The 25,788-nt window shown below is 44.3% G+C and overlaps 1 protein-coding gene across 1 annotated transcript in view; it reads left to right on the top strand.

Annotated features, from left to right (window-relative positions):
- Window positions 1-3,271: 3,271 nt before the first annotated feature.
- The window catches only part of RHOF (ras homolog family member F, filopodia associated), a 106,590-nt gene continuing 84,073 nt past the window's right edge, over window positions 3,272-25,788 (top strand). Inside the window, exon 1 of the mRNA XM_073626732.1 lies at window positions 3,272-3,581. Coding sequence (XP_073482833.1) covers window positions 3,423-3,581 — 159 coding nt within the window. The 5' untranslated portion in view covers window positions 3,272-3,422. The remainder of the gene's footprint in view (window positions 3,582-25,788) is intronic.

Below are 25,788 nucleotides of genomic sequence, written 5' to 3'. Positions count from 1 at the left end.
GCAGTCAGGTGTTAGCCAGCTTTCTGTAATGAAGAGGCAATCTAAGTTGTTTTCGATGACGAAATCGTGGATTTCAAGCCTATGCTTGACTGCAGATCTGGTGTTGATCAGGGCGCATGCTAGTTGTTGCAGTTGGATCGGTGTCTCCTTGCATTTCCTGGTTGATAGTGGGTTGGTTCTTAATAATTGTTCTTTTTTTAGTCTTTTTTGAGTGGCGATCGGTAAAGTTGCGGCGGTGTTTCTTAGCCTGTGGATGGTGTCTGCTGTGTATTTAAAGTTGCACATGATGAGGAGGATGGTGTTGCTAGTAGGGAAGGTATTCTGATGGTGGTAGTGATGTGGTGACGATCCACTTCCGGGGAGATGGAGGGGTCTGATGGCTACCCGCTGCTAATGGAGTGGAGTGGCGATGGGCTGGTGTGGGTGCGGAGGTACTTGAGGAGGTACGGCTGCCTACCCCCTAGTCGTTGATCCAGAGGAAGGCGAAAAACCCCTAGCTGCGAGGCCAATAATGCAGCAGAGGAAAAAATTCCTTCCTGACCCCCCGAGGGGCGATCGGACTGGCCCCTGGATCAACTGATGAAGTACCCCTGGTGGCTTACCTGTAGGATGGTCCGGCGGACGAGGGGGGATCAGAACTACTTACTGGTAGGTGGTGCGGTGGCTGCGTCTAGGATGATTGATTTGGAGTAGCCTCTGGTGAGATCCCGGAGCCCTTGCAATGATGTTCAGTGAAGGCGGGAGGGGTGATTCGGGTGTGGAGGGGTGCGGGCTCTGTTGGACAAAAAAAAGGGGGAGGGGGGATGAGTGGCTGGCTGCAGGAACCAAGCCGCAGCCGTGGTCTGTCCCACAGAATCTAGCGCTAGCCTATGGTGATTAGACTGCGGCTGCGGTGGTGACCCGGAGGGGTGCCAGAAGGGGGGGACAGGATGTGGGTCTAACTGGGGGGGTCCTGGTGGGCGCTGGTGGCCTCAGATGTTGCACCGGGGATCTTCAGTAGCTGCACTGACAGCCTGGGTGTGCCAATATGGCCGTCGGTTAGGCCTGAGCAGCGGCTGGGCGGCGGTGGGTGTACCAAGATGGCCGCCGGCCAGGCCCGAGCCGCGGACTTTCCTACGGTGGTCCCGGCCGTCCAGCGAAGGTGTGCGGGTAAGCCGGTGGTAGGTAAGCAAGGAGGTGGGGGAGCGCCCGCGGGCGGGCAGAACGGTCGATGAAGGGGGCAGTGGATTGCTGCCTGTTAGCAGCCGAGCTGGGCCGGAGCCGCGGAGTATCCTGTGCGGCCGGCCGGCTGGCTGAGGGCGGCGTCAGGGAGGGAGGAGTGGGAGGGGGGTCCGATGATAGTGCGGGGGGGGCGAGCCGGACCACGGAGCTGCCTGGCGGCCGGCCGGTAGGCTGGACGGGCGGGGGAACGAATGGAGGACCGACAAGAGCGGGGAGGGGGGTCCCGGATGCCGCTACAAGGGGGGCCGCTCGGGCCCGCAAAGAGCCCCGAGCGGCCGGCCTGCAGCTGTGGCGTGGGGGTGAAGGTGACAGATGGAGAGGAGAGGAGAGGAGCAGGTGAGCTACCGCGGGGGGGTCAGGAAGAGTCAGGACCCAAGGATGGGAGGATGGGAGGCCGAGTGGCCGGGCTGCTTACGAGCCGCTGCAGCAGAGGTCTGCTCTCCACAGTGTCAGCACTCAGACTGACAATGTTTGCGAGACTGTTCTACAGTCGGGCAGTGTCTCTGGTGTCTGCTCCTCCAGGTGCTTCCTCTGCCGTGTGTCTCCTTTCTCTTCTGCTTAAGCGCTAGGCATCCAAAAGGATCGCCTGACACTTTGGCGAATTGGGTAACGGGTCGCACGACCTGCCTCCTGATTGGCGGGGAGGAACTTTAGGGTGAAAATGCGAAAATTCATTTGCTATCGTCACACAACTGAGTGAGCTTGGAGCGCAGTGCTCTGCACCCCGAGCCCACCCTTTTTTGAAGCATATTAGAGCCTCTGCCTGTGTGCCCTCTATGGACTACACTTGCCCCACCCTATTAGGTTGTAAGCTCCTATGAGCAGGGTCTACCTTTTATATTGTAAAGTGCTGCGTAAACTGTTGGTGCTATATAAATCCTGTATAATAATAACAGTCCACCTCTGGATGGAGGAAGAAGTAGCACAAGGATCCAATCAGTACAGTGTTGACAAGAAGCATGCTGATAGGAGGAGAAAGCAGAGTGACAGAAAGAGGAGCTCACTCTTGTGCTGCTTCTCCTTTCACTGTCCATTCACAGGCTGGGGTGGGTCCAGGCAGTGCTGGGACACGCTCATCCAGTGCCAAATCGCCCCCCCCCCTTCATTATTATTTAAGGTACTTGTATAGCACTATCAATTTACGCAGCACTTTACATAGACATTGTACATTCACATCAGTCCCAACCTCAAGGAGCTTACAATCTATGGTCCCCAACTCACATTCATATACAGGAGCCAATTTAGACAGGATCCAATTAACCTACCAGCATGTCTTTGGAGTGTGAGAGGAAACCGGAGTACCCGGAGGAAACCCACACAGGCACAGGGAGAACATGCAAACTGCAGGCAGGTAGTGTCGTGGTTGGTATTTGAACCAGCGACCCTTTTTACTGAGAGTGCTACCCACTACACCACTGTGCTGCCCAATTATGTGTGAGGTTATGAGGAAGAGGAGGAGAGAGAGCAGAGCCTGCAGCTCCTCCCAGCTCTCTCCTAGCCTCTTCCAGTGATGGGCTGACAGAAGTAGTGATACCGCTGTAACTACTCCTGTCAGTCTTATATGGTAGTAGAAGGAACCCCATCCCCCATCCCTACAATACATGCTGAGCCCAGAGCAGCTGGCCCTTCTGCCCACCCCTTGTCCTGACCGTGTCCCGGGCTCAGAAGAAGTGGGTGATGAGGACATCTATAGGCAGTAAAAAGGTACTGCGATGTGGGGGAATCTCTGGAATGAAGGTGAATATTACATGAAAAGCGGGTTTGGTTATCTTGTATCCTGTTTTTCTTAGGAGTTTTGCTCTACCACACAAAAAAAGGTCTGTCTTCGAATAAATTGACCAAATAGCTGAGCAAGTAATTGTGGTGCTTCACCATTGTTCAGCTAGAAGAAGTGGGTGAGCGCTCCTTATCACCTGTGTGATTCATGACGTAGCAGTCGTCCCTCTTCTCTCTGATTGGCTGCTCTAATCTGTGACATGATCGGGACTCCGTCCGACTTCCACCAAAACTTTCGCGTTTCAAAAGGGGAGGGTGTGGGAGCCGCTCCTCACGTGACCCGCCTCAGCCAATCACTGGCAGCAGTAGCCGGGTTTCGCCTGCATCTCCCTTGCACTTGACAGAGCTGGCAGTGTGCGGGTAACCGGCGGAGCGTGTGCACTGTCTTGTCCGTTGTCACCCTCTCATGGACTGACTGCGACACCATGACCCAACAACCCAACGGGACTGTCAGCAATGGCACCGGGGAGGCGAGGCAGAGAGGAGACAAGGGCAGGAAAGAGGTGAAGATGGTCATAGTTGGAGATGGAGGCTGCGGGAAGACTTCGCTGCTCATGGTCTATGCCAAGGGCTCCTTCCCTGAGGTGGGTATGAAGGGTAGGTGGGCACACTACACATGGCAGCACCCAGTCTGCTCCAATTCTCCCATCATTCTCCCAGATTAGAATATATAATAAGATGAGGTCTGTCTCCTCCACTGGGCACAGAGAATTCCTCTTCTAGTGAACTGTCTGCAATGCCCCCATCAGCCAATCATATCCTATTTCTCAGGAGAAGCCTGTCTGTACTTGGTGGAAGGTAGGTCAGTCAGTTTTTATGGGAGGTAGATGATCCAGTTCCTAAGACTATGACTCAGATAGTTCTCTGCTTTGTACTGAAAATAGTGCACGTTAATGTTCTTCCCCACACCTCTCACTGTACATAGACATGGCTTGAGTCACACCACAGGAACACAGAGTCAATCTTTACACCAGGGGGCATTTTTCCTACTTGGTACTATTGTAAGAAGTATTCTTCCCCCCCCCCCCAGCTGCCACTGTATGGGGGGGGTTCCCCCCCCCGACCGCCAATGTAAGGAAGGTGTTCTCCCCTCCCCGTCCGCCAATGTAAGGAAGGTGTTCTTCTCCCCCGGCCGCCAATGTAAGGAAGGTGTTCTCCCTCCCCCGGCCGCCAATGTAAGGAAGGTGTTCTCCCCTCCCCGGCCGCCAATGTAAGGAAGGTGTTCTTCTCCCCCGGCCGCCAATGTAAGGAAGGTGTTCTCCCCCCCCCCCCCCCCCGGCCGCCAATGTAAGGAGGGCGTCCCCCCCTGACCGCCAGTGTAAGGAAGGTGTTCTTCCCTCTTCCCCCCCCCCCCCCCCGGCCGCCAATGTAAGGAGGGCGTTCCCCCCCCCCCCCGACCGCCAGTGTAAGGAAGGTGCTCCCCCCCCCCCCCCGGCCGCCAATGTAAGGAGGGTGTTCTCCCCTCTCCGGCCGCCAATGTGAGGAGGGCATTCCCCCCCCCCGGGCGCAAATGTAAGGAGGGCGTTCCCCGGCCGCCAATGTGAGGAGGGCGTCGCCCCCCCCGGCTGCAAATGTAAGGAGGGCGTTCTCCAACCCCCCGGGCGCCAATGTGAGGAGGGCGTTCTCCCCCAGCCACCAATATAAGGAGGGCGTTCTCCCCCCCCCGGCCACCAATTTCAGGAGGGCACTCTCCCCCTCCGCCCCCGGGTCGCCAATGTAAAGAGGGCATTCTTCTCCCCCGGCCACCAATGTAAGGAGGGCGTTCCCCCCCCCCCCGGCCACCAATGTAAGGAGAGTGCTCTCCCCCTCCGCCATCTGGCCGCCAATGTAAGGAGGGCGTTCTCGCCCGGCCACCAATGTAAGGAGGGCGTTCTTCCCCCCCCCCCAGCCACCAATGTAAGGAGGGCGCTCTCCCCCTCCACCCCCCGGCCGCCAATGTAAGGAGGGCGTTCTTCTCCCCCGGCCACCAATGCAAGGAGGGCGTTCTCTCCCCTGGATGCCAATGTAAGGAGGGCGTTCTCCCCCACGGCCGCAAATGTAAGGAGGGCGTTATCCCCCCCCCGGCCGCAAATGTAAGGAGGGCGTTATCCCCCCTCAGCCGCCAATGTAAGGAGGGCGTTCTCCCCCCCGGCCGCCAATGTAAGGAGGGCATTCTCCCCCCCCCGGCCGCCAATGTAAGGAGGGCGTTCTCCCCCCTCTCCTGGCCGCCACTGTAAGCAGGGCTTCCCCCCCCCCCCCGGCTGCCACTGTAAGGAGGGCGTTCTTCCCCCCCCCGGCTGCCACTGTAAGGAGGGTGTTCTCCTGCCCCCACTAACATTGCCAGACAATGCAACATTCTTCGCATTGACTGGCAATGTAAGTGGCATTTTTCTCTTGGATAAATGGCTGAGAAAGGAGACTTGTGATGATTGTGGTTTGGCTGTGCATGTTTGTTAGGAAGATTTTTTGATCTGTTGGATCAGTCAGCCTGAGAGTGACTACAGTGATCCAATCCTTTTCCAGACTGACTCTAATAAGCCAGGTCAGGCGACAGTCATTTCATTTCTGCTAGTATATTTACAGCCAATGCTCCCCTATAAGGGCCATCTTACAGTAGACAAGTGATGCTGTCACTGGCAGCAACTTGGCAGTGATAGTCTGTAAGAGTTCACTTCCCTTATAGAGTCGCTCCCTTGCTGTTTAGACCATGGAGATGTTGATTTCTTCATAGTGAGGGAGGTTCTGCAGTATTTTGGGCGAGTTTGAGTGCAAAACCTATTCGGGCATGTGGTTCTTCTTGGTGATCCCACCACTGGAGATGTGTTTTTACTGGTGTAATTGCTCATCTAACATTGAAATTGTTTAAGCCAGACTCCTGCTGCACTAAAAAACATTCTGGTTCCTGCTACTATAATGTCTGTGGTTGCCTCTGGTACAACCATCCATTTATTATCCCAGAAATCAATTGGATCCAACACCTTGTTGGTTCTCACAGATTTCCCAGAGCTCTACAATGCTACAGTGAAATAACCTTAACTTTACAAGTCTACATTTGGTATAATACCCGCTATGTCATTTTTGAATGGGTGTACATATTTGCTGCACAACATTAGGTGTTTTTCCCAAGGCATTTTCTTATTGTTACAAACAAATAACAAAACGGTAATATTGGTTTTAAATATTTTATCTCTAAAGTAAAAAAAAAATATTGCCCTTCGTAGACAATCCATTTTTTTCTGGGAAAAGGAACCATTGAAGTTGATTTACTAAAACTGGAGTGTGCAGAATCTGGTGCAGCTCCGCATAGAAACCAATCGGCTTCCAAATTATTTTGTCACAGTTTAACTGAAGAAGCTGATTGGTTTCTATGCACAGCTGCACCATACGTTGCACTCTGTAAGCCCCGTTCACATTGGTGCGATTTGTCATGCAATTTGACAGTTCCAAATCGCATGACAAGTTGCGCCCCATTGTTGGCAATGGGAACCGTTTAAATTGCTGCAACTGTAAAAAATGGTTCCTGCACTTATTTTTGCTGCTTTTGTTGCGACTTGCATAGACATCTGTTGTATGAAGTCGCAGGCTGCAATGAAGTTAGCAGTGCAAATCCCATTGAATCTGAGCTCTGTGAGTTCTATATCTGGAATATGAAATGTTAGTCGAACTGCAAAATCCATGTTCAATGTTCAGGATAATAATTTATATATGTAACAATTTCAAATGTATTGACATGTTTCTATGTTAAATATCTAATTTAGGTGAACTGTGTGCTACATTGTTATTGGGATTGATTAGGATCAAATGCTTTACACTTGTTGAAGCGGAGTTCCACCCCCCCTCCCCCCCGTTTTAGATGCGTTTAAATCACGTTGTCCTAAGTTTTTTCTCTTCTTTTCTTTTTTTTTTAGCCTGGGTTCACACTTGTGTTGTGTACCGCATGTGATTCGGATAGGAATCGCACTATGTTCCTATTCAAATCACATTTTTTGCAGTGTGATTTGAGACCATTTACTCTGTATGCTCAATTCTCACCGCACCGCACAAAAAGGTGCAGGCATCCTTCTTCTTTTTTTTTTTTTTTGCCGCACTGGAATTCTTGCAATTGCACTGCATTTTGCGACCGGCTTTGGGTGTCATTAAAGAGTAACTCCACTTTTGTTGAGAGAAAAAAACATTCCCCTCTGGGTGATCTATGTACATTACAAGGGTTTTAACAAACTTTGTTGCAGAGTCCTACCTTTTTGTTATTCTGAAGAAATCCACGTGTGTCCATGTGGTAAGGTAATCTAATAGGAGTGGTTTCTTAATTATCAGCCAGCTGCTTCACCTGCAGGGTACTAATGAGGAAAATTGCAGGGTCTGCATCCCTTTAGACATGATTTTCTATTGGAGTATCTGTCCAAAAATAACTTCTGGGAAAATCAGTGAGCCAATCACACAATCAGGAAATGATGCTCCTGGGGGCTTTCTATACACATTCTGTGAACAGGACACCTCCAGGTAGCCATATTGCATTTCACATAAAATTACAGAGCTGCAGATTCAAAAGGAAAGTTTTAATAACATTCAATTACAATATGACTTCAGTTGCAATTGTATGATATATATATATATATATATATATATAATTTTTTTTTTTCTCTATCAATATAGATAGAGATATTTTTTTTCTTCTCTCTATCAATCCCCCCCCCCCCCCCCCATTAAAGTGGAGTCACCCTTTAATTTACCATTGACATTGGTGGCAGTTCGCATGAACTTAGTGCGGTGCGGGTAATGCTCAGGATTCACTGTGTTTCCTGCACCGCATATACAGTATATTAACTGGGGCTAAATGCAGCTAAAATGACCATGGCTAAACACAAAAAAGTGCAAATAGTATCATTAAAAAAAATAATGGCATGTATGTGTGTTTAGAAACATCCTAAATTACATGAACGTTCTGAAAATGACATTTTGAATGAAATTCTTCTAGAGCATGGCCAGTTTACAGATCTAAGAGCTTGCTGGCAGTTATTCTAATTTGCAGTACAGTAAAATCGAAGTGCTGATGAGGAAACAAGTAGTTACATTTCTCTGTAGCAAAAATGTATTCCCTTATATTGCCCTGTGTTCATCACTTACAGGTCTTGCTTTAGGCAACTAAATTCAGGTTGCTATCAGTTACTGTACTTTTTGTTATTATTATTATTATTATTTTTTACATGCTTTCCACTTGTTGCTGTGCTGATCATACAAGCGTTTCACACAAATAGCAGTAACTCCAGAATTCATTGTAATGTGCTAATACGACCTTGTACTAAGGTACAAGGTGTTTCTCCTTCATGAGAAAGGACTACACCCTCAGTGACAATAGAGAAGTGCAGAGTACTGTATAGCAGCAGATGTTGGCTAAGGCTAGTTATCTGGCTGTGTGTATTTACCATGTAGATTGAACAGTTTTGTCCACACTAGGCACGTGCAGGGGTTAATGACCCATAGACTCACAGAAATGTTTGCACTCATGCTGTATAAAGAAAGTAGACTTGCCTTTCATGGGTTTGTTTTACATACATATTTTTTTCTCTGCACTGCATGAAAAGTGCTTAATCACATTAGAAAAATTTCCTTTAATAGAAGAGGATTCTGTTCGCTACAATTCATTTAACACAAGCCAGACGTGGCTGATCTGAATCACAAGATGCATGTTGTATGTATGAGAACAGCATAACCTGCACAGTATAGCTTTACTGCAATTCTAGCATAGCACAGTAAAGCCTTCTTGGAACAGAAGGTGTTCACATGTCTCGTTTTGTCACATGTCCCAAAAATAGGAGGATAATTCCTTGGTTCAGGACAGTAGGCGGAGCCATGGAAAGCATTCCTGTGTCTCCCATCAGCCAGATGCACATCCAGAAGCACTGGTGTATAGTGAAAATAGAGCCTAATATTGTAGAGTCATTTTTTTTTTTCTAAACTGAATACAGATCTTTCTGTATTTTTACCCATAGTGCAGCTTATGGAAATCATAGTGACCATAGAGGGGAAAATATGTTACCGCATTTTATGTTGGGTGTGTTAGGATTAAAAGGGAAGTAAGGGTGTTTTTTTCCCCCCTTTTATACTTGCCTGGATGAATGCAGAATGAGACAGATGCTACATCTGTCCCCCGGTGTTCGTACACTGACGCGGTGCCTGGACTGATTCCTGTGACGTCCGCAAACAAGCTCTGGCTGGACTTCTCCTTTAAGTGCTAGTATAGTGTAAAACGCGTTAACAGCTTTTACCCCCTATGCTCGCTGCGATCGACATGCTTTTAAAGGCTTTTGTACAATAAGCCTCTGTTCACACTACCCCACCAGTTTCAAACCTTCTTTCCCTTTCACGTTCTTTTCTCTCACTACCTTCACCCTCATTTTTAATTTTTTTTTTTTTGGGAAGGGTGTTCATGCTGTGGTTACTCTGTACTTTCTCCAACTCTATCGAAGACATGTTTGTTATGTTACCTGTCTTCAGTAAAATGATGTTGATTTATGATCATTCTTTCAACTTAACAATGACTTTGGAAATGTTGCATCTCTGTACCTGTGTGTGTTTTTTTTTTTTTGCTGCGATTATGTATACGCAGTGTTTTCCACTTAACTTTTTTTCAATAAAAAATTTATTATAGAAGAAAAAACAAACATGGGACCCGGTTGCAGTGCATTCCCAGAATTGCTGCACACGTGGCTTTGGTGTGATGAGGTACGATTTGAGCCCATCAAAATGATTGCGCTCAAATTGCACCGCATTGATCACATGTGAATTGTACAGAAATGCGGCGTGGCTCCTGTACGAATCACAGTGTGAACCTAGACTAGAGGTGTTCAACTGGAGTGCGGCTGCCCTGAGTTTCTATTGCTTTATGCTTATAGGTGCAAGCTGAACCGACTCCCAGGGAGTGCGAGTGACCAAGGTTTATGGACTGACCTGGAGCAGTAAATAGAAAGAAAAAAACTGCACTATTAGTGGACAATATACTGAGCTGCGACTAAAAGCGTTATACAACACTAAACAGGAATAAATACAAAAAGAATGGTTACAAGAAAATCTGATGAGTACTCACAAAAATGTGTATCAATAGACTACACTAATGCCCTGTACACACGATCGGACATTCGGACAACAAAATCCTAGGATTTTTTCCGACGGATGTTGGCTCAAACTTGTCTTGCATACACACGGTCACACAAAGTTGTCGGAAAATCCGATCGTTCTGAACGCAGTGACGTAAAACACGTATGTCTGGACTATAAACGGGGCAGTAGCCAATAGCTTTCATCTCTTAATTCATTCTGAGCATGCGTGGCACTTTGTGCGTCGGATTTGTGTACACACGATCGGAATTTCCGACAACAGATTTTGTTGTCGGAAAATTTTATAGCAAGCTCTCAAACTTTGTGTGTCAGAATTTCCTATGGAAAATGTGTGATGGAGCCTACACACGGTCGGAATTTCCGACAACAAGGTCCTATCACACATTTTCCATCGGAAAATCCTATTGTGTGTACAGGGCATAAGTAGTTCTAAAAATAAACAAATCCATTCAGTGCAAAAGACGAATTAAATGAATAGCCACACTCGGTAATGTTACTCAGTGGCCAGTTTGATACCTCAAATATGCTGCAATGTGGAGGTAAATATTTCTAGTGTGATAAACAGGTGAGTTTTATAAGTACAAACATCAAATGATATACTGTACTTAAATTTATGTAACAAAACCCGTGACTAAATAAAAAAGTCCATTTGTGCTAATATAATAACAATGGTGATTAGTCCATTGGAAAAATTGATGATTCTTGAAAGGTGATGTGCTGCAGATTTTTCCAGAAAAAGTGACAAGTGAAAAGATGCCTCCACCACAAAGAAAACACTGCCGCTTACCAGAAATCGGTGGTCCCTTATTATAGGGGACCACACAAAGCGGATGGCTGTAACCGCAGCCCGGGATCTCTCTGGCATATACTGGACACCTCAACCTCCATAGGAACGGTCCGTTGATGGATCGATTCAGGTAAATTGTAATGTCCCCATAAAACAACAAAGGCTTCACATTCTTTATATTTATTCCATATTAGAAAAGACAAGTGAACACTTACAGAGTGGTAGACAATATAAGCATTAAAATGAGCCGGCCTGCTTCTAAAACAGCCCGTAGCTTCCGGGACAGGACGTGTAGCGGTGACGTCAGTGCGTCGCTCCTCCTCCCAATGACCTGGAGCAGTGCTTGTTCTTATTGCTACTGGAAGCTGTCGCCCAGCTCAGTCAGTGTTCTGGGAACACGCAGTAAGCACAATCCTGTCATGGATTCATATGTGCAGTGGCTGGATGTTAAAACCCACCTTTTTGCCACCACATATACAGACAGGTGCATATGGCTTACAGCTAGTGATAATTCAGTATCTCAGAAAATTTGAATATTACATAAGACTAATAGAAAAAAATATTTTTAATACAGAAATGTTGGCTTGCTGAAAAGTATGTCTAGTATAGTATGCGCTCAATACTTGGTCCAGGTTCTTTTTGCAGAAATTGCTACATCAATGCAGCGTGGCATGGAGGCGATCAGCCTGTGGCACTGCTAAGGTGTTATGGAAGCCCAGATTGCTTTGATAGTGACCTTCAGCTCGTCTGCATTGTTGGGTCTGGTGTCTCATCTTGCTCTTCACAATACCCCACAGATAGGGTTTAGGTCAGGTGAGTTTGCTGGGCAATCGAGCACAGGGATACCATGGTCATTAAACCAGGTATTGGTACTTTTGGCAGTGTGGACAGGTGCTAAGTCCTGCTGGAAAATGAAATCAGTATCTCCATAAAGCTGGTCAGCAGAGGGAAGCATAAAGTGCTCTAGAATTTCCTGCTAGAGGGCTGCACTGACTTTGGACTTGATAAAACACAGTGGACCAACACCAGCAGATGTCATGGCTTCCCAAATTATCACTGACTGTGGAAACTTCACACTGGACCTCATGCAACTTGGATTATGTGCCTCCCCACTCTTCCTCCTGACGTCATATGAAAAGCAAAATTGACTTTCATCTGAAAAGAGGACTTTGGACTACTCAGCAGTAGTCCAGTCCTTTTTCTCCTTAGTCCTGGTAAGACGCCTCGGACGTGTCTCTGGTTCAGGAGTGGCTTGACACAAGGAATGGGAAAGTTGTAGCCCATGTCCTAGATATGTCTGTGTGTGGTGGATCTTGAAGCACTGACACCAGCTGTAGAGTCCACTCCTTGTGAGGCCCCCCCCCCCAAATTCTCGAATAGCCTTTGCGTCAAAATCCTCTCAAGGCTGCGGTAATCCTTGTTGCTTGTGCGCCTTTTTCTACCACACTTTTTTTTTTTTTTTTCTTCCACTCAACTTTCTGTTAATATGCTTGGATACAGCACTCTGTGAACAGCCACCTTCTTTAGCAATTACCTTTTGTAACTTGCCCTTCTTGTGGAGGGTGTCAATGACTGTCTTCTGGACAACTGTCAAGTTAGCAGTTTTCCCTATGATTGTGTAACCTACCGAACCAGACTGAGAGACCATTTAAAGGCTCAGGAAACCTTTACAGGTGTTTTGCATTAATTAGCTGATTAGAGTGTGATACCATGAGCCTACAATATTGAACTTTTTCACAATATTCTGATTTTCTGAGATACTGAATTTGGGGTTTTTACTAGCTGTAAGCCATAATCATCAAAATTAAAAGAAAGAAATGCTTGGAAAATATCACTCTGCGTGTAATGAATCTATATAATATGTGATTTTCACTTATTAAATTGAATTACTGAAATTTAACTTTTTGATGATACAATTTTTTGAGATGCAAATGTATACAATTTGTACTCGACAAAAGGTTAAAACAAAATGTATTCACGTACCCCATTCCATCACATATCCCAAAAATAAGAGGAAAATTCCTAATTTCAGGTCAGTGAGTAGAGCCAAGGAAATTAGTGGTGCACCGAATTGAAAATTATGGACCAAAATCGAAACCAAAAATTCAGGATGCACTTGACCGAAACGACCAGTGTTGTGTTTTTATTTATTTATTTATTTTAATGTGGGGCGCGATTTTTGCAATGTTTGTTGTGTGGGTGTTTTTTTATCTTTTTTCTAATTGGCAAATCGCTGATAACCTTGTTGGCGGCCAATATATTGGTGCATCCCTTATGGAAATGATTCTTTTCATTCCATCAGCCAGATACATGTTCACCAATTCCAACATTGTAAAGGAAATGCTTTCTTAAAAATTTAAGCAGTGATTAGGAAAATAGTGGCACTTAGGTGACTTCTCATTTTTGTTTTTACATATTTCATGACTTTATTGTTATGTACTCCTAATACCTTTCTATTATTCATCATTCTGTAGTTACATTGATTTTTATAGCTTTTTTTTGAGTAGTGCTAATTGTCGGATGAAAAGAAGTGTATTATATACAGTACGAGCCATCAGGTACACGGCAGTATTCAAGAGAACACACATACAGTGCACAGCTAGGATTCTCTTCATTCCCAAAGAGCATAGCATAGCTGCACCACATTTGCAGAGGAGGCTGAATAGCCTTGACAACAGAACATGCTTTATGTTTTAGACAGAAGCATGAAAGGTGATTGCTTTGCTTTCCATTTAATTCAAGCTGCATGCTTTCATAACACATGACCCTCTAAAAACCATAGTTATAGTGCTGACAAATGTTTATGTAAAACATGAATTTGCTGTATTTTTCCTTGGTTCATTCCAAACTTCATGTCTTTAACCCCTTCATGACAAAGATAAAACAAGTCTTAACTTCTAAACACAGTTTTGCAACTTTGGCGTGTTAAAGCGGTAGTAAAGTGCATCAAATAAAATAAATCGGGGCTCGAGCAGTTTAAGTCATAATGTGCTAAATAGCCATTGCATACAAGCACATTATGACAGACTTGCCCCCCCCCCCCCCCTCCCCCAGCAGCACGCTGTCACTATGGAAGGCGCTGCTATCTTTACCCGGTTCTCCTCCTGGGTTCATGGGCTTCGGCAATATGAATGGCCAAGCCGGCGATGACGTCGCTCCCGCTGCTTATGGCACAGCTCAGAAGGAAAAGGTATGCCTTTCCTTCAGAGCGCATGTGACGATGACGTCACCAGCTGCATCTAGTGCACGTTTTAGGAGATATTTACTGTACCTATAGGTAAGCTTATAAGAAGGATTACCTATACAACCCCTGGCAAAAATTATGGAATCACCAGTCCCTGAGGATGTTCCTTGAGTTGTTTATTGTTGTAGAAAAAAAGCAGATCACAGACATGGCCAAAAACTAAAGGCATTTCAAATGGCAACTTTCTGGCTTTAAGAAACACTAAAAGAAATCAAGAAAAATAATTGTGGTGGCCAGTAACAGTTAGATTTATAGAACAAGCACAGGGAATAAACTATGGAATCACTCAATTCTGAGGAAAAGATTATGGAATCACCCTGTAAATTTTCATTACAAACACTAACACCTGCACAAGTATGTAGGTAAAGAGGGTAAATCATCATGCAGTGTTGCACAAGATGTTGGTTGTTCACAGTCGGCTGTGTCTAAAACATAGACCAAATACAAACAACATGGGAAGGTGGTTAAAGGCAAGCATACTGGTAGACCAAGGAAGACATCAAAGCGTCAAGACAGAAAACTTAAAGCAATATGCCTTGAAAAACAGAAAATGTACAACAAAACAAATGGGAGGAAACTGGAGTCAACATCTGTGACTGAACTGTAAGAAACCGCCTAAAGGAAATGGGATTTACATACAGAAAAGCTAAAAGAAAGCCATCTCTAACACCTAAACACAAAAAAACAAGGTTACAATGGGCTAAGGAAAGGCAGTCGTGGACTGTGGATGATTGGATGAAAGTCATATTCAGTGATGAATCTCGAATCTGCATTGGGCAAGGTGATGATGCTGGAACTTTTGTTTGGTGCCGTTCCAATGAGATTTATGCAGACGACTGTCTGAAGAAAACATGCCCAGTGCCTTTACCTGACAGGCTGCATGGTAAAAGGCACTGGGGAGATGGCTGTCATTAAATCTTCCATAAATGCACAGGTTTACATTGAAATTTTGGACACTTTTCTTATCCCATCTATTGAAAGGATGTTTGGGGATGATGAAATCATTTATCAAGATGATAATGCATCTTGCCATAGAGCAAAAACTGTGAAAAAATTATTTGAAGAAAGACACATAATGTCAATGTCATGGCCTGCAAACAGTCCGGATCTCAATCCAATTGAAAATCTGTGGTGGAAGTTAAAGAGAATGGTCCATGACAAGGCTCCAACCTGCAAAGATGATTTGGCAACAGCAATCAGAGAAGGCTGGAGCCAGATTTTTTTTCTTAAAGGGACAGTGTTAAAAAAATGTTTAAAGCGCCCCCCGTCCCCGCGAGTTTGCACACCAAAGAAAATGCATACATAAGTTGCGCTCACAAATGTAAATAGTGTTCAAATCACACATGCGAGGTATCGCTGCGATTGTTGGAGCAAGAGCAATAATTCTAGCAAAAGACCTCCTCTAACTCTAAACAGGTACCGTTAACATTTTTTAAACGTTGGCTATGGAGATTTTTAAATACCGTCGCTTGTTGCCATTCCACGAGTGCGTGCAATTTTAAAGTGTAAGTGTAAAGGGTATCTCTTTACTCAGTGTAACATCATCTTTCACAATATGCAAAAATATTGGGCTAACGTTACCCTTTTTTTAATTAAAAAATAAGAAAACAGTATTTTTTCCAAAAAATAGCATTTGAAAGACCGCTGCGCAAATACCGTGAGACATAAAATATTGCAATGACAGCTACGTTATTCTCTAGGGTCTTTGTTAAAATTATATATATATATATATATATATATATATATATATATATATATATATATATATATATATATATATATATATGTATGTTTGTGGGTTCTAAGTAATTTTCTAGCAAAAAATACTGATTTTAAATTGTATGCAACAAGTGTCAGAAATAGGCTTGGTCCAGAAGGGGTTAAAGTGTTTGTTTAAGTCAAATTTATAAAATACTGCCAGCCCCTCTATTAGAGCCTGGCATACCACACTATGTAAGTCATTTCTAAAAATGAGCATTGTAAATATCAATTTGGAGCTATCTTCATTCCAGTCGCATCACTCGCGGCCGCTTTACAGCTCTGAGATAGGGCTTCTACGGGAGGCCACGTGATCTCCCCAACGGACGTCAGAGGGCGAACTTGGCCCCTCCCGCAGAAGCCATGTATCGGAGCTGTATAGTGGCAGCAAGTCACGTGGCCGGTCTGAAGATAGCTCTAAAAAGGTATTTACAATGCTCGTTTTTAGAAATTACTTACATAGTGTGGTATGCCCGGCTCTAATAGAGGGGCTGGCAATGACCATTGTAGGTTTCTCATTTTTAATAGTAGCGGTGGTGCGGAGACCAAAACAGAGAGGGAGCTGACAGTCAAGGAGGAGGGGGAGAGATGAGAGGACAGCCGCGTATGATGGAGGGACGCACTCTGACCACAGTGGTCAGAGCTCAGCAGCCTGATTTTCGTGGTAAGTACAGAGAAGGGATACAGGAAGTGTCAGGTTCAGGGAGGTTTTTTTTACAGTTTAGAGGGGGGCAGATCGCACAACACAAGCACTGTGCTGTTAAATCTTCTTTTAAGGGACCAGGATCTGAATTATTATTATTTTTTTTTTTGGGGGGGGGGGTTAAACTTTTTAAGCACTGTTGATATCTTGAAATGTGCTTGGGCAACGCCAGACTTAAAGGAGCCTTCATAAATCTCATGGAGATATACAGGGTCAGGCACCGATATTTGTTTGGTAATAGAGTGAATAAAAACCATCCTTATGCAGTATTTCTCTGTAATAGTTACACTTTTCTTCATCCGTATTTAAAAAAAAAAAAAATTTCTGAAAATTCCTGAGGATACGAGGGCTAATTGAATATTTCAAATGAGTAAAGTAGCATTTGGATTTTGCTTATAGCAATATGAACATTTTTATCCAATAACCATGCTGACTGCAGTCAGCATTACATTTGTGTGGACACCTGCTGGGGGGGGTGACTGGCTGAGATTAGAAGGGAGCAAAGGTCAGTGTTCTCGGTGATAAGATCCCTATCACAGCTACATGCTGGTTGTAGGTTTGGCTTCAGGGTTACGGAGCTTTCAGCATCAGGTATTCAAGAAAGAATTTTAAGAATGTAAATATTGGCAGTATCATTGTAACTCTTTTATTGTTTGGTTTATAATAATGTGTTTTAAATTGCTGTTAAGTTGACAAGTTACAGATTTTCTGTAGCTGCTCATGGTTCAGGAATCAGTTTAGTAATAGTTACTCCAGCACTGTATACTCATGCAAAACATTTTGTAGTAAAGTTGCATAGCAGGTTTGATTAACACATCTGCTTTTATGACCTGAAGGTATAAGGTGCTTGTAGATTTTAGGATGTGCCAACTCCTTTATGTTCCCAGATACACTATATTACCAAAAGTATTGGGACGCTTGCCTTTGCATGCACATGAACTTTAATGGCACCCCAGTCTTAGTCCGTAGGGTTCAATATTGATTTGGCCCACCCTTTGCATCTATAACCGCTTCAACTCTTCTGAGAATGCTGTCCTCAAGGTTTAGGATTGTATCTATGGAAATGTTTGACCATTCTTCCAGAAGCGCATTTGTGAGGTCAGGCACTGATGTTGGATGAGAAAGCCTGGCTCACAGTCTCAGCTCTAATTCATCCCAAAGGTGTTCTATCGGGTGGAGGTCAGGACTCAGTGCAGGCCAGTCAAGTTCCTCCACCCCAAACTCGCCCATCTATGTCTTTTAAGTCCACTGCAGCTGCCAGGGCGGCTTGTTCTGCCTCCTTGTCCACAGCTACTCCTGCCGTAGGCCCATCATCATGCATGGAGGACTCAGTTGAATTATTTGAACACAGCATCAGCCACTTGCTTCTTGAGATACACCAACATTACTTGATTCTGGTGTTAGTTCTGAGGTAAAGGAAGGGAGTAACATGAGCCTACAGAGAGGGGAGATCACTGATAAACAACAAATTGGCAGTCATGTTCCCCCAGCCACAACATATTGCCAAGTTGGCTCCAGTGATGATGATGAAGCGACTTGGGTGCAGGATAGAGCAGAGGAGGAAACTGAGGGGGAGGCACAACCTCAACGAGGCAGGATGTCCTCCAGAGGCAGCCATTATGGAGGAGGATTCTTGCAGTTTTGGAGGCATTGAAGCAGTGAAAGACTCCCAGAAACCTTGGGAGTAGTTCATGGTTGGTAGGAGGCAGTTCCAGATACTGTAATCCTCAGTGACACTGAGGACTCTGCTTCTCATGCCTCTGCAAACTTGTGGTGCATGGGCTCCCTTATTCTTCAAGGCCTGTGAAAGGATCCGACAATTTGTGGCATCAAGGAGAAGTCATTATTTGTTGGCAACCCTCCTTGACCACCGTTACAAGGGGAAAGTCTCAGAACTCACCCTGCCCTCGCAGAGGGAGCACAGGATAAAATATCTTGAACATCTTAAAGAGGAGTTTATGTAACGTCTTTCCAGACTCTAGTAGGTTACAGGGTTGTGGAAAAGCTAGTTTTGAGGCTTCTGTTGGTCAAAGGAGGAGTAGTGGAAAAAGTGGCCGCCTCAGTGATGCATTTCAAATTTGTTTAGTCCTCGGTGCCCAATGGCTGTCAGCTTCATAATCCCATCTGCAGCATTTGCATCATATGGTGGAAGATTATCTAGGGGCAAAAACAGGCGTGGAGAGCTTTCCCATAGACGTTCCACTGGGTGTCTGGGTCATGAGAATAGACCACTGGCCAGAACTTGCCAAGTATGCAATTGGGCTGCCCTGCATCCAGCATGCTTTCCGAACAGGCATTCTGTGCTGCCAGAGGTTTTGTGACAGATAAAAGAGCACATCTGTCCATAGACTCCGTTGACCGACTGACATTTTGTCAAAATGAATCCGTCCTTGATTAGCACAGCTATCAAGCCTCTGATGCCGATGTTGCTGATTAAGTTTTATTGGGATCTCAGATCTCTTCAAGACTGTCTAGGCTTCCTAGCTTTGTGGGTGTTGACTTTATCTTGAAGTATTTTTTGGTATAGGTTTCATGGGCACAATTCACACCCAAGGACCAATTTTTATCAAGAGTACCTCTAGAAGGTTACGGGGTGAAGGCACCACCAACACCCAAAGACCAATTTTTCCACAACTCTTTTGACTCTTGCTTTCATCAAGAGTACCTCTAGGAAGGTTTCGGTGTAAAGGCACCACCAACACACACAGCTTATTTTTTCCCCCCACTGTTACTTCTATCCAAAGTTTGCGAAAGAGACACCAGACTTTATCTAAAAACAAATTGTTAATCTTAGCCTGAGTGTACTATAATTTTGGCTTCTTCATATAAAATTTTGCACCACAGTGAGCAAGCCTTATATCCATACAAAGTTTGCCAAAGAGACACCAGAGTTTATCCCAAAAATCTCTAAGTTGTGGCCCTATCATACAGACTGGCTCCCCAAGCCGTTGTTTACTAAATATAGAAAATCAGGGAAAATCAATTTAAACTTTTTTTTTTTTTCCTACATGTATTTTTCTATACAAATTGCATAAGTACCTGGATCTGCTCATCGATTGCACAGCAGCATTGAGACTTAGAGGAAGGGGCAGCATTAGTAGTCATTCAGTCTTTGCTGCATGCAAATGTGCTGTGGGGACATGGTAGTAAGAATTACTAAATTAGCTGAACAGAATTGCAAAATGCATTGGCAGGCAAGACAGTTCACATGTGTGCGTCTGGTTTGTATTTACCTGTTTGCCTGGAGTCACTTATAACCACTACGCGGTCTGACTGTCTCAAACACTTCAACTGGTCGCCTTGAAAGCAAAAAACAGCCTGTTTTGGCTATCTTGCATACACCAGCTAAAGTGTTTGCTGAACCTTAAGCTGGCCATACACCTATAGATTTTCTGCAGATTTTCTATGGTTAGATGGAAAAAGTGCAACAGATTTCTCCATGTACGCTAAACACTGTGGATGGAGGAATCTTCCACTTTTTCCATCTGACCATAGAAAATCTGCAGATAATCTATAGGTGTATGGCAAGTCTTACTCAGTTGTGTGCCATTAGTACAGTGTGCTCCCTGCAAGGTCCCACTTTCAGGGTAGGCAAGCAAGGCATTTATGCTCCTGTAGCACCCTGATAAATCAAGATGCCATCTACAAACATTTTGAAAGAATTTGGAGTTTTTGAAGACCTTGGGAGTGTTTAGCAGTTGTCTGTTCTAAATTGATAATTTCAAGCATCACAAAACCAGAAGTACTTCCTGTGATTGTAGGCTGTCATGCCATAACCACACAGCTGAGCGCTTTGCATGCTTAACCAGCACAGGCGTGTACAGAGATACTGTTCAGAACTTCTGCTTCCCACACTTGTAGCAATATTTGTGAAGCAACTTGAAATGTCACAAAGGAAGTTAAATGCACTCACGTCATTCATTAATGCTGGCACATCTGTCTTGTCTAAAGTACATCTAAGGTATCAAGCATTGGGAGGTATGGAATTATGAACAGGTGGAAGATTCATCTTCTCTTATTTGTGGTGGTGACAGTTGTCACTATGGGGTTTATTTGCTAAAGCTGGAGAGTGGAAAATCAGTCTCACTTCTGCAGAGAAACCAATCAACTTATAATCTCAGCTTGTTCAATTAAGCTTTGCCACTAAAACCTGGAAGCTGACTGCTTTGTATGCAGAACTGAGACTGATTTTGCACTCTCCAGCTTTAGGAAATAAACCCCTAGGAGATAATATTTTACCATTGTTGCTGGCACAGGAATGGAAATCCTCCAGTGGAGACTGTTACCTCTTTGGATAGCTGTCACATTATTTCCCCTTACTTTGGAAAGATTCTATCTTTTCCCCTTGTGTCTGAGACAGAAAGTAAAGGGAAAAGCTCAGCAGTGTGTAACAGACAGCATGAAAACCCCTACCAGGGTACAAACCTTTAAGCCTAGTACACACGGGCCGAGTGTTAGGTGGCATTGGCTGGTTTAATAGAAACCGGTAGATATTCGGCACATGTGTATTGCTTCCGGTCTGACAGAAGCCAATGGCTGAGAGCACTGACCAGAGTGTTCTGAGGTGGGGGTGCAGTACACAATAGAACAGCGGGGGAGATTAGTGCACTAACATCGGATAGTTAGTACACCTCCCAAGCTGTCAGGTTTTTTTTTTTTTTGTTCAGCCCTGCAAGGTCGAATGGAAAAAAAAATATTGTGTGTGTGTGTGTACTAGGCTTTAAAGTGATACTAAAGTCTTGTTTTTTGTATTTTTTATTTTAAAATAACAAACCTGTTATACTTACCTGCTCTGTATAATGGTTTTGCACAGAGCAGCCCAGATCTTCCTCTTCTCAGGTCCCTCAGTGCTCCAAATGAACTGGGAAAAGTCTGGGACTTTAAATTGGATGCATAACATACGTCTCCATCCTTATTGTGTAAACAAGGGAGGGGTTTTGGGACTTTGAATGAGACATGTAAACATGGCCAATGAGCAGACAATATGAAAGAGTATTGTTTATTGTCCTAGAGACAAAAAGGCATAAAAAAAGACATAAAATATGTGCAGGATTGCAAACGGTTATCACGTCATGAGAAAACAGTAAACATTGGCAAGGTAAGGTGTTAGAAATGACCTCCATAGCAACAAATCACTGAGAAACTGGATGATACAATAAAATCATGAGTAAAACACTATAGAAGAGCATGTAGAGCCACCTGTATGGCCATACTGCATCTGTTCAAGACCGACGCGTTTCGTTGGCTAATGCCGACTCTTCAGGGACAGATGCATTTGACGTCTTCAAAAAAGCATAATAGCCAAATGGTCTAGTAATGTACCAAAACAATGAGGGTATTATGAATGGGACAGAAAAAACATTCCTTAAAAACTCACATCAACTGTATATGTGTAGCCAGAGGATAAGGACTGTCAGTGGTGTCTGCCATGGGAGCTGAGGTAACAAGGCATGTGAAGAGGCCGGGAGCACATGAGGATTCCCCAATGAAAAAATTGTTCAGTTGATAGTGACAAGAAGCTACCACTCCTGTGGATTTAATGAATGACAGAATGGTGATGTAAACAAGGGGAAGTATGAAAAGTACATTGTGGGGAGAACCCCCAATGATAACTGTTCAGTGCTCCTGGCCCCTCCCTCCTGTCGAGTGCACCCACAGCAAGCGGCTTACTATGGGGGCACCTGAGCCGCAGCTCTGTGTGTCCATTCAGACATGGATCTGCTCGTTCGACCTCGTCCCCTCTCTCTACTAATTGACTGACTGATAGCAGCGGTAGCCCATGGCGCTGCCGTGTCTCAGCCAATCAAGAGGGAGAGTTCTGGACAGCTGAAGCACCCGTGCACATCGCTGGATAGAGATGGGGCTCAGGTAAGTATTATGGGGGGCTGAGGGAGGTTGCTACACACAGAAGGTTTTTTATTTGAATGCTTATTGATTCAGATAAAAAAAAAAACACCTGCCTATACAACCACTTTAAGCTGGCCATACACGAGGGCTGATTAGTGTATAGCTGTCCCCAAAGGATATGTTGGAAATTTTTACTTGATCATCGTCTGCAGCCACTGATCAGTGTTTGCTTCTAGAATACCATGTCCTGGCAGTGAAGGGGGGATTCCTCCATCCATCTTGTTTGTAAAACCCACTGGCTGAACAAACAAAAATCTAACAATGTATGGGCAGCTTTACCAAAGGTTTTGCATTAGATTTACTTTTGAAATTGCTGTTGCCAAAATCTTTCTGTTCATATACTGGTGTTGCATAGGACTCAAAACTGTGGGTTTGACCTACTTCTAGAACAGGAAGTGCGTTAATGGCAGGATTACCGTTGTACATTGTCAGATTTTCTGGGAGGGGCAAGTCAGACTTAATAGCTACACTTAGGAAGCCTCTAGCATCATAGGAAAAAATACTACATGTACTTTGTCCCGCTGGGAGCAGCCCTATGTAAAATATTGTAATCTTTTTTTAAATGCAGTTTTACAGAATTTGTTTGCTTTTTATTATTTTTTTTCCTGTACTTTTACACAGATTTGTTTATACTTTTCAAACCAGTTGTATGCACTAGAGTGGCCTGTTTAGCAGCTTGAGATATTATTGAAATACTATTCTTAGAATTAATCTACAAATTGTAAATGGGTGGGACGTTGTACAGATGAATCTGTACAACGTCCCTGGCTACCCAGACGGCTCCGATCCCGGCACGGCGACACCAGGATAACTGTGGATGCTAAACAGCCGTCTCGGTTTGGAATCTATTGAGGGTATCTAAAGGGGATGTACCTTTCTGACCAGTTGGTCTCCATGCCTTTTTGACTTGGATGACGTAAGTCTTCCCAAGTCAACAACCTCTGGTAAGCCTTTAATATCTTCGGTGACGACCTCATCATCATTACCTTCCTGTTTATTTTGGTTGCTTTCAAGCTTCTACACAGCTTCCTCACCTATCTTCCACTCCAATCTGCGATTTAACATGGTCGTTCAAGGAGCTACATTCTCGTAAGCTGTTGGTCTCACAGCCTTTTGCGACTTGGCCGGCATAAGTCGTTCCAAGTCATTTACCTTTGGTAAGCCCCCTAAGACCTTGGGTGGTGGCTTTCTCACTCCTTTTATAATTTTCAACAATGTTGGTGGACTTTGTTATTTTGGTTCTCAGTGGCGTTAATTCCATTTAGGACTTTCTGGACTTTATTCGTTTTCATTTGTTTTTTACCTTTTTATATTCGCATCACTGTTCACATGTTTTGATGTTCTTATGGTTGTATATACTATATACACATTGTACACAGTGTACTATATTTAATTTATATCAATATTTGCAGGGGTTCTTTGGATATTAGTTCAGTCCTTTGTATATTATATATGTTTTGTATTTAACACATTATAGCTTCTTCATACTAATATTTAATCATATGGTATGTCATTATATACACACTTTATTTGGCTTTGAGATGCCACTTATAATCTTTGGAGTTTTATAGCGCTACACTTTTTTAATATTTTTATCTAATACCTGGGTCTATAGGTGTGTTGGCAGCTGTTCACTCACATTTTACGCAGCGCTGTATTACTTATTCTTTGTAGTGGGGGGGCCTGGGTCAACTTTTGCATCGGGGCCCACAAGCTTCAAGCTACGCCTCTGAAAACCGTATTTGCATTTAAAAATCAATTTATTTGTTAAATTATGTAACTGCAATAAATGGTATTTTGTTAAAGTGGTTGTAAATCTCATACATGAAGTATGAACAAAGGCATACCAAAGGCATGGTGTTTACTTGTCTTAATTAGGAACACTAAGTGTAATTTGTCTACTGACTGTACCTCTGCTATCAGCATATGAGTCATTTCTGACAAGTTTCCCTGACACCAAAAGAAAAAAGGTGATGAGAGGGAGCTCCTGCACACAGCCTGTGATTTACCACCCCAGTTCTATTCCTGTGTGCTGTGTAAAGAGGGGTATTTACTTTTCTCTCCAATCAGTTCTCTGAGCACTCTTTACCAAGTGAGTGTGTGTAATAATTTCACCCCCCCCCAGTTTTCTGACAGCTCAGACAAGCTTTATAAATTCTGGATTTTTTTTTTTTTTTTTGTCACTTCAGTCGACCATTTTGAGAGGTATGAATCAGCTTTGCAGCTCATTTGTCTTCCCTCTCCTCTCCTTTGTCTCATCATTGTGACGCTTTGCCATAATAAAAAGTGATTAAAACCAGGTATTAATACCTCTAACATCTTGGCTTATCCCCCCCAGGGGTCTAACGTGACCGAATAGACAATATCCGCTTCTTCTCAATAATCCCCATCCCACCTCCCTCCCCCCTCCCATCCCACCATCCCTCCCGGGCCCCATCTCTCCAAGGTCTAATTCTCCCATCTCTCCTTCACTATTCTAGACTTTCAGTTCTGTGTTCTACACCACGTTTTTTTAAATTTTACCCAGCGTTCCCACTCCGCTGAGCCCGTAGTTCCTGTTTCCTCTATTGCGCGAGCCTTGCTCTCCATATTGTATGTTTCCTCCACAGCATCTATCCATTCCCATATCTCGGGACTCTCCTTCCTCTGCCAGTTCTTCGGGATTATTCGCTTCGCAGCATTCAGGAGGTGAGGTACCAATGATTGCTTGTACTTTTTAATGTCTCCGCCTCCCCCATGAAACAAAACCTCCCAGGGATCTTCTGCTACTTCTTTTCCCGTTATTTCCTTAATTAACACAAGTATCTTCCCCCAGAAATTTTTTATTTTAGGGCATGTCCACAATGCGCCATTGTTCCTATCTCTTGGCATCCTCGCCAGCAGTATGTCGATCGATTTTGATATTTACTTGTTATCTCTGGGGTAAGATAACTCCTGCTTATGCATTTATAGTTCATTTCTGCCGTCCGTACGTCTAAAGCTGAATTGCAAATCATTTCCAAAATTCTCTTAATTGTATTATCATCTTTCTTTGTGCTTAGTTCCCTCTCCCATTTATTTATAAATGGGGGTATCTCCAGCTGATCCATCTTCATCAGGACCTTGTACATTTTTGAGACTGTATTTCTTGGATCTTCTGTATCACATAACCTCTCAAAGTCCGTAAGTTTATCCCCCGCCCTAATCGGACCTGGCAGTTTACTCACAAAATGACACAGCTGGAGGTACCGCCATTCGTCTAACCCTCGTGTCACCCTCCCAGCTCTAATTTCCTGCAATGTCATAATTTTACCCCCCC

This window comes from Aquarana catesbeiana, linkage group LG01, assembly GCF_042186555.1.
Source record: "Aquarana catesbeiana isolate 2022-GZ linkage group LG01, ASM4218655v1, whole genome shotgun sequence".
Lineage (NCBI taxonomy): Eukaryota > Metazoa > Chordata > Amphibia > Anura > Ranidae > Aquarana > Aquarana catesbeiana.
The sequence above is the reverse complement of the archived record's forward strand: the minus strand, read 5'-3'. Positions and strand labels throughout refer to the sequence as shown.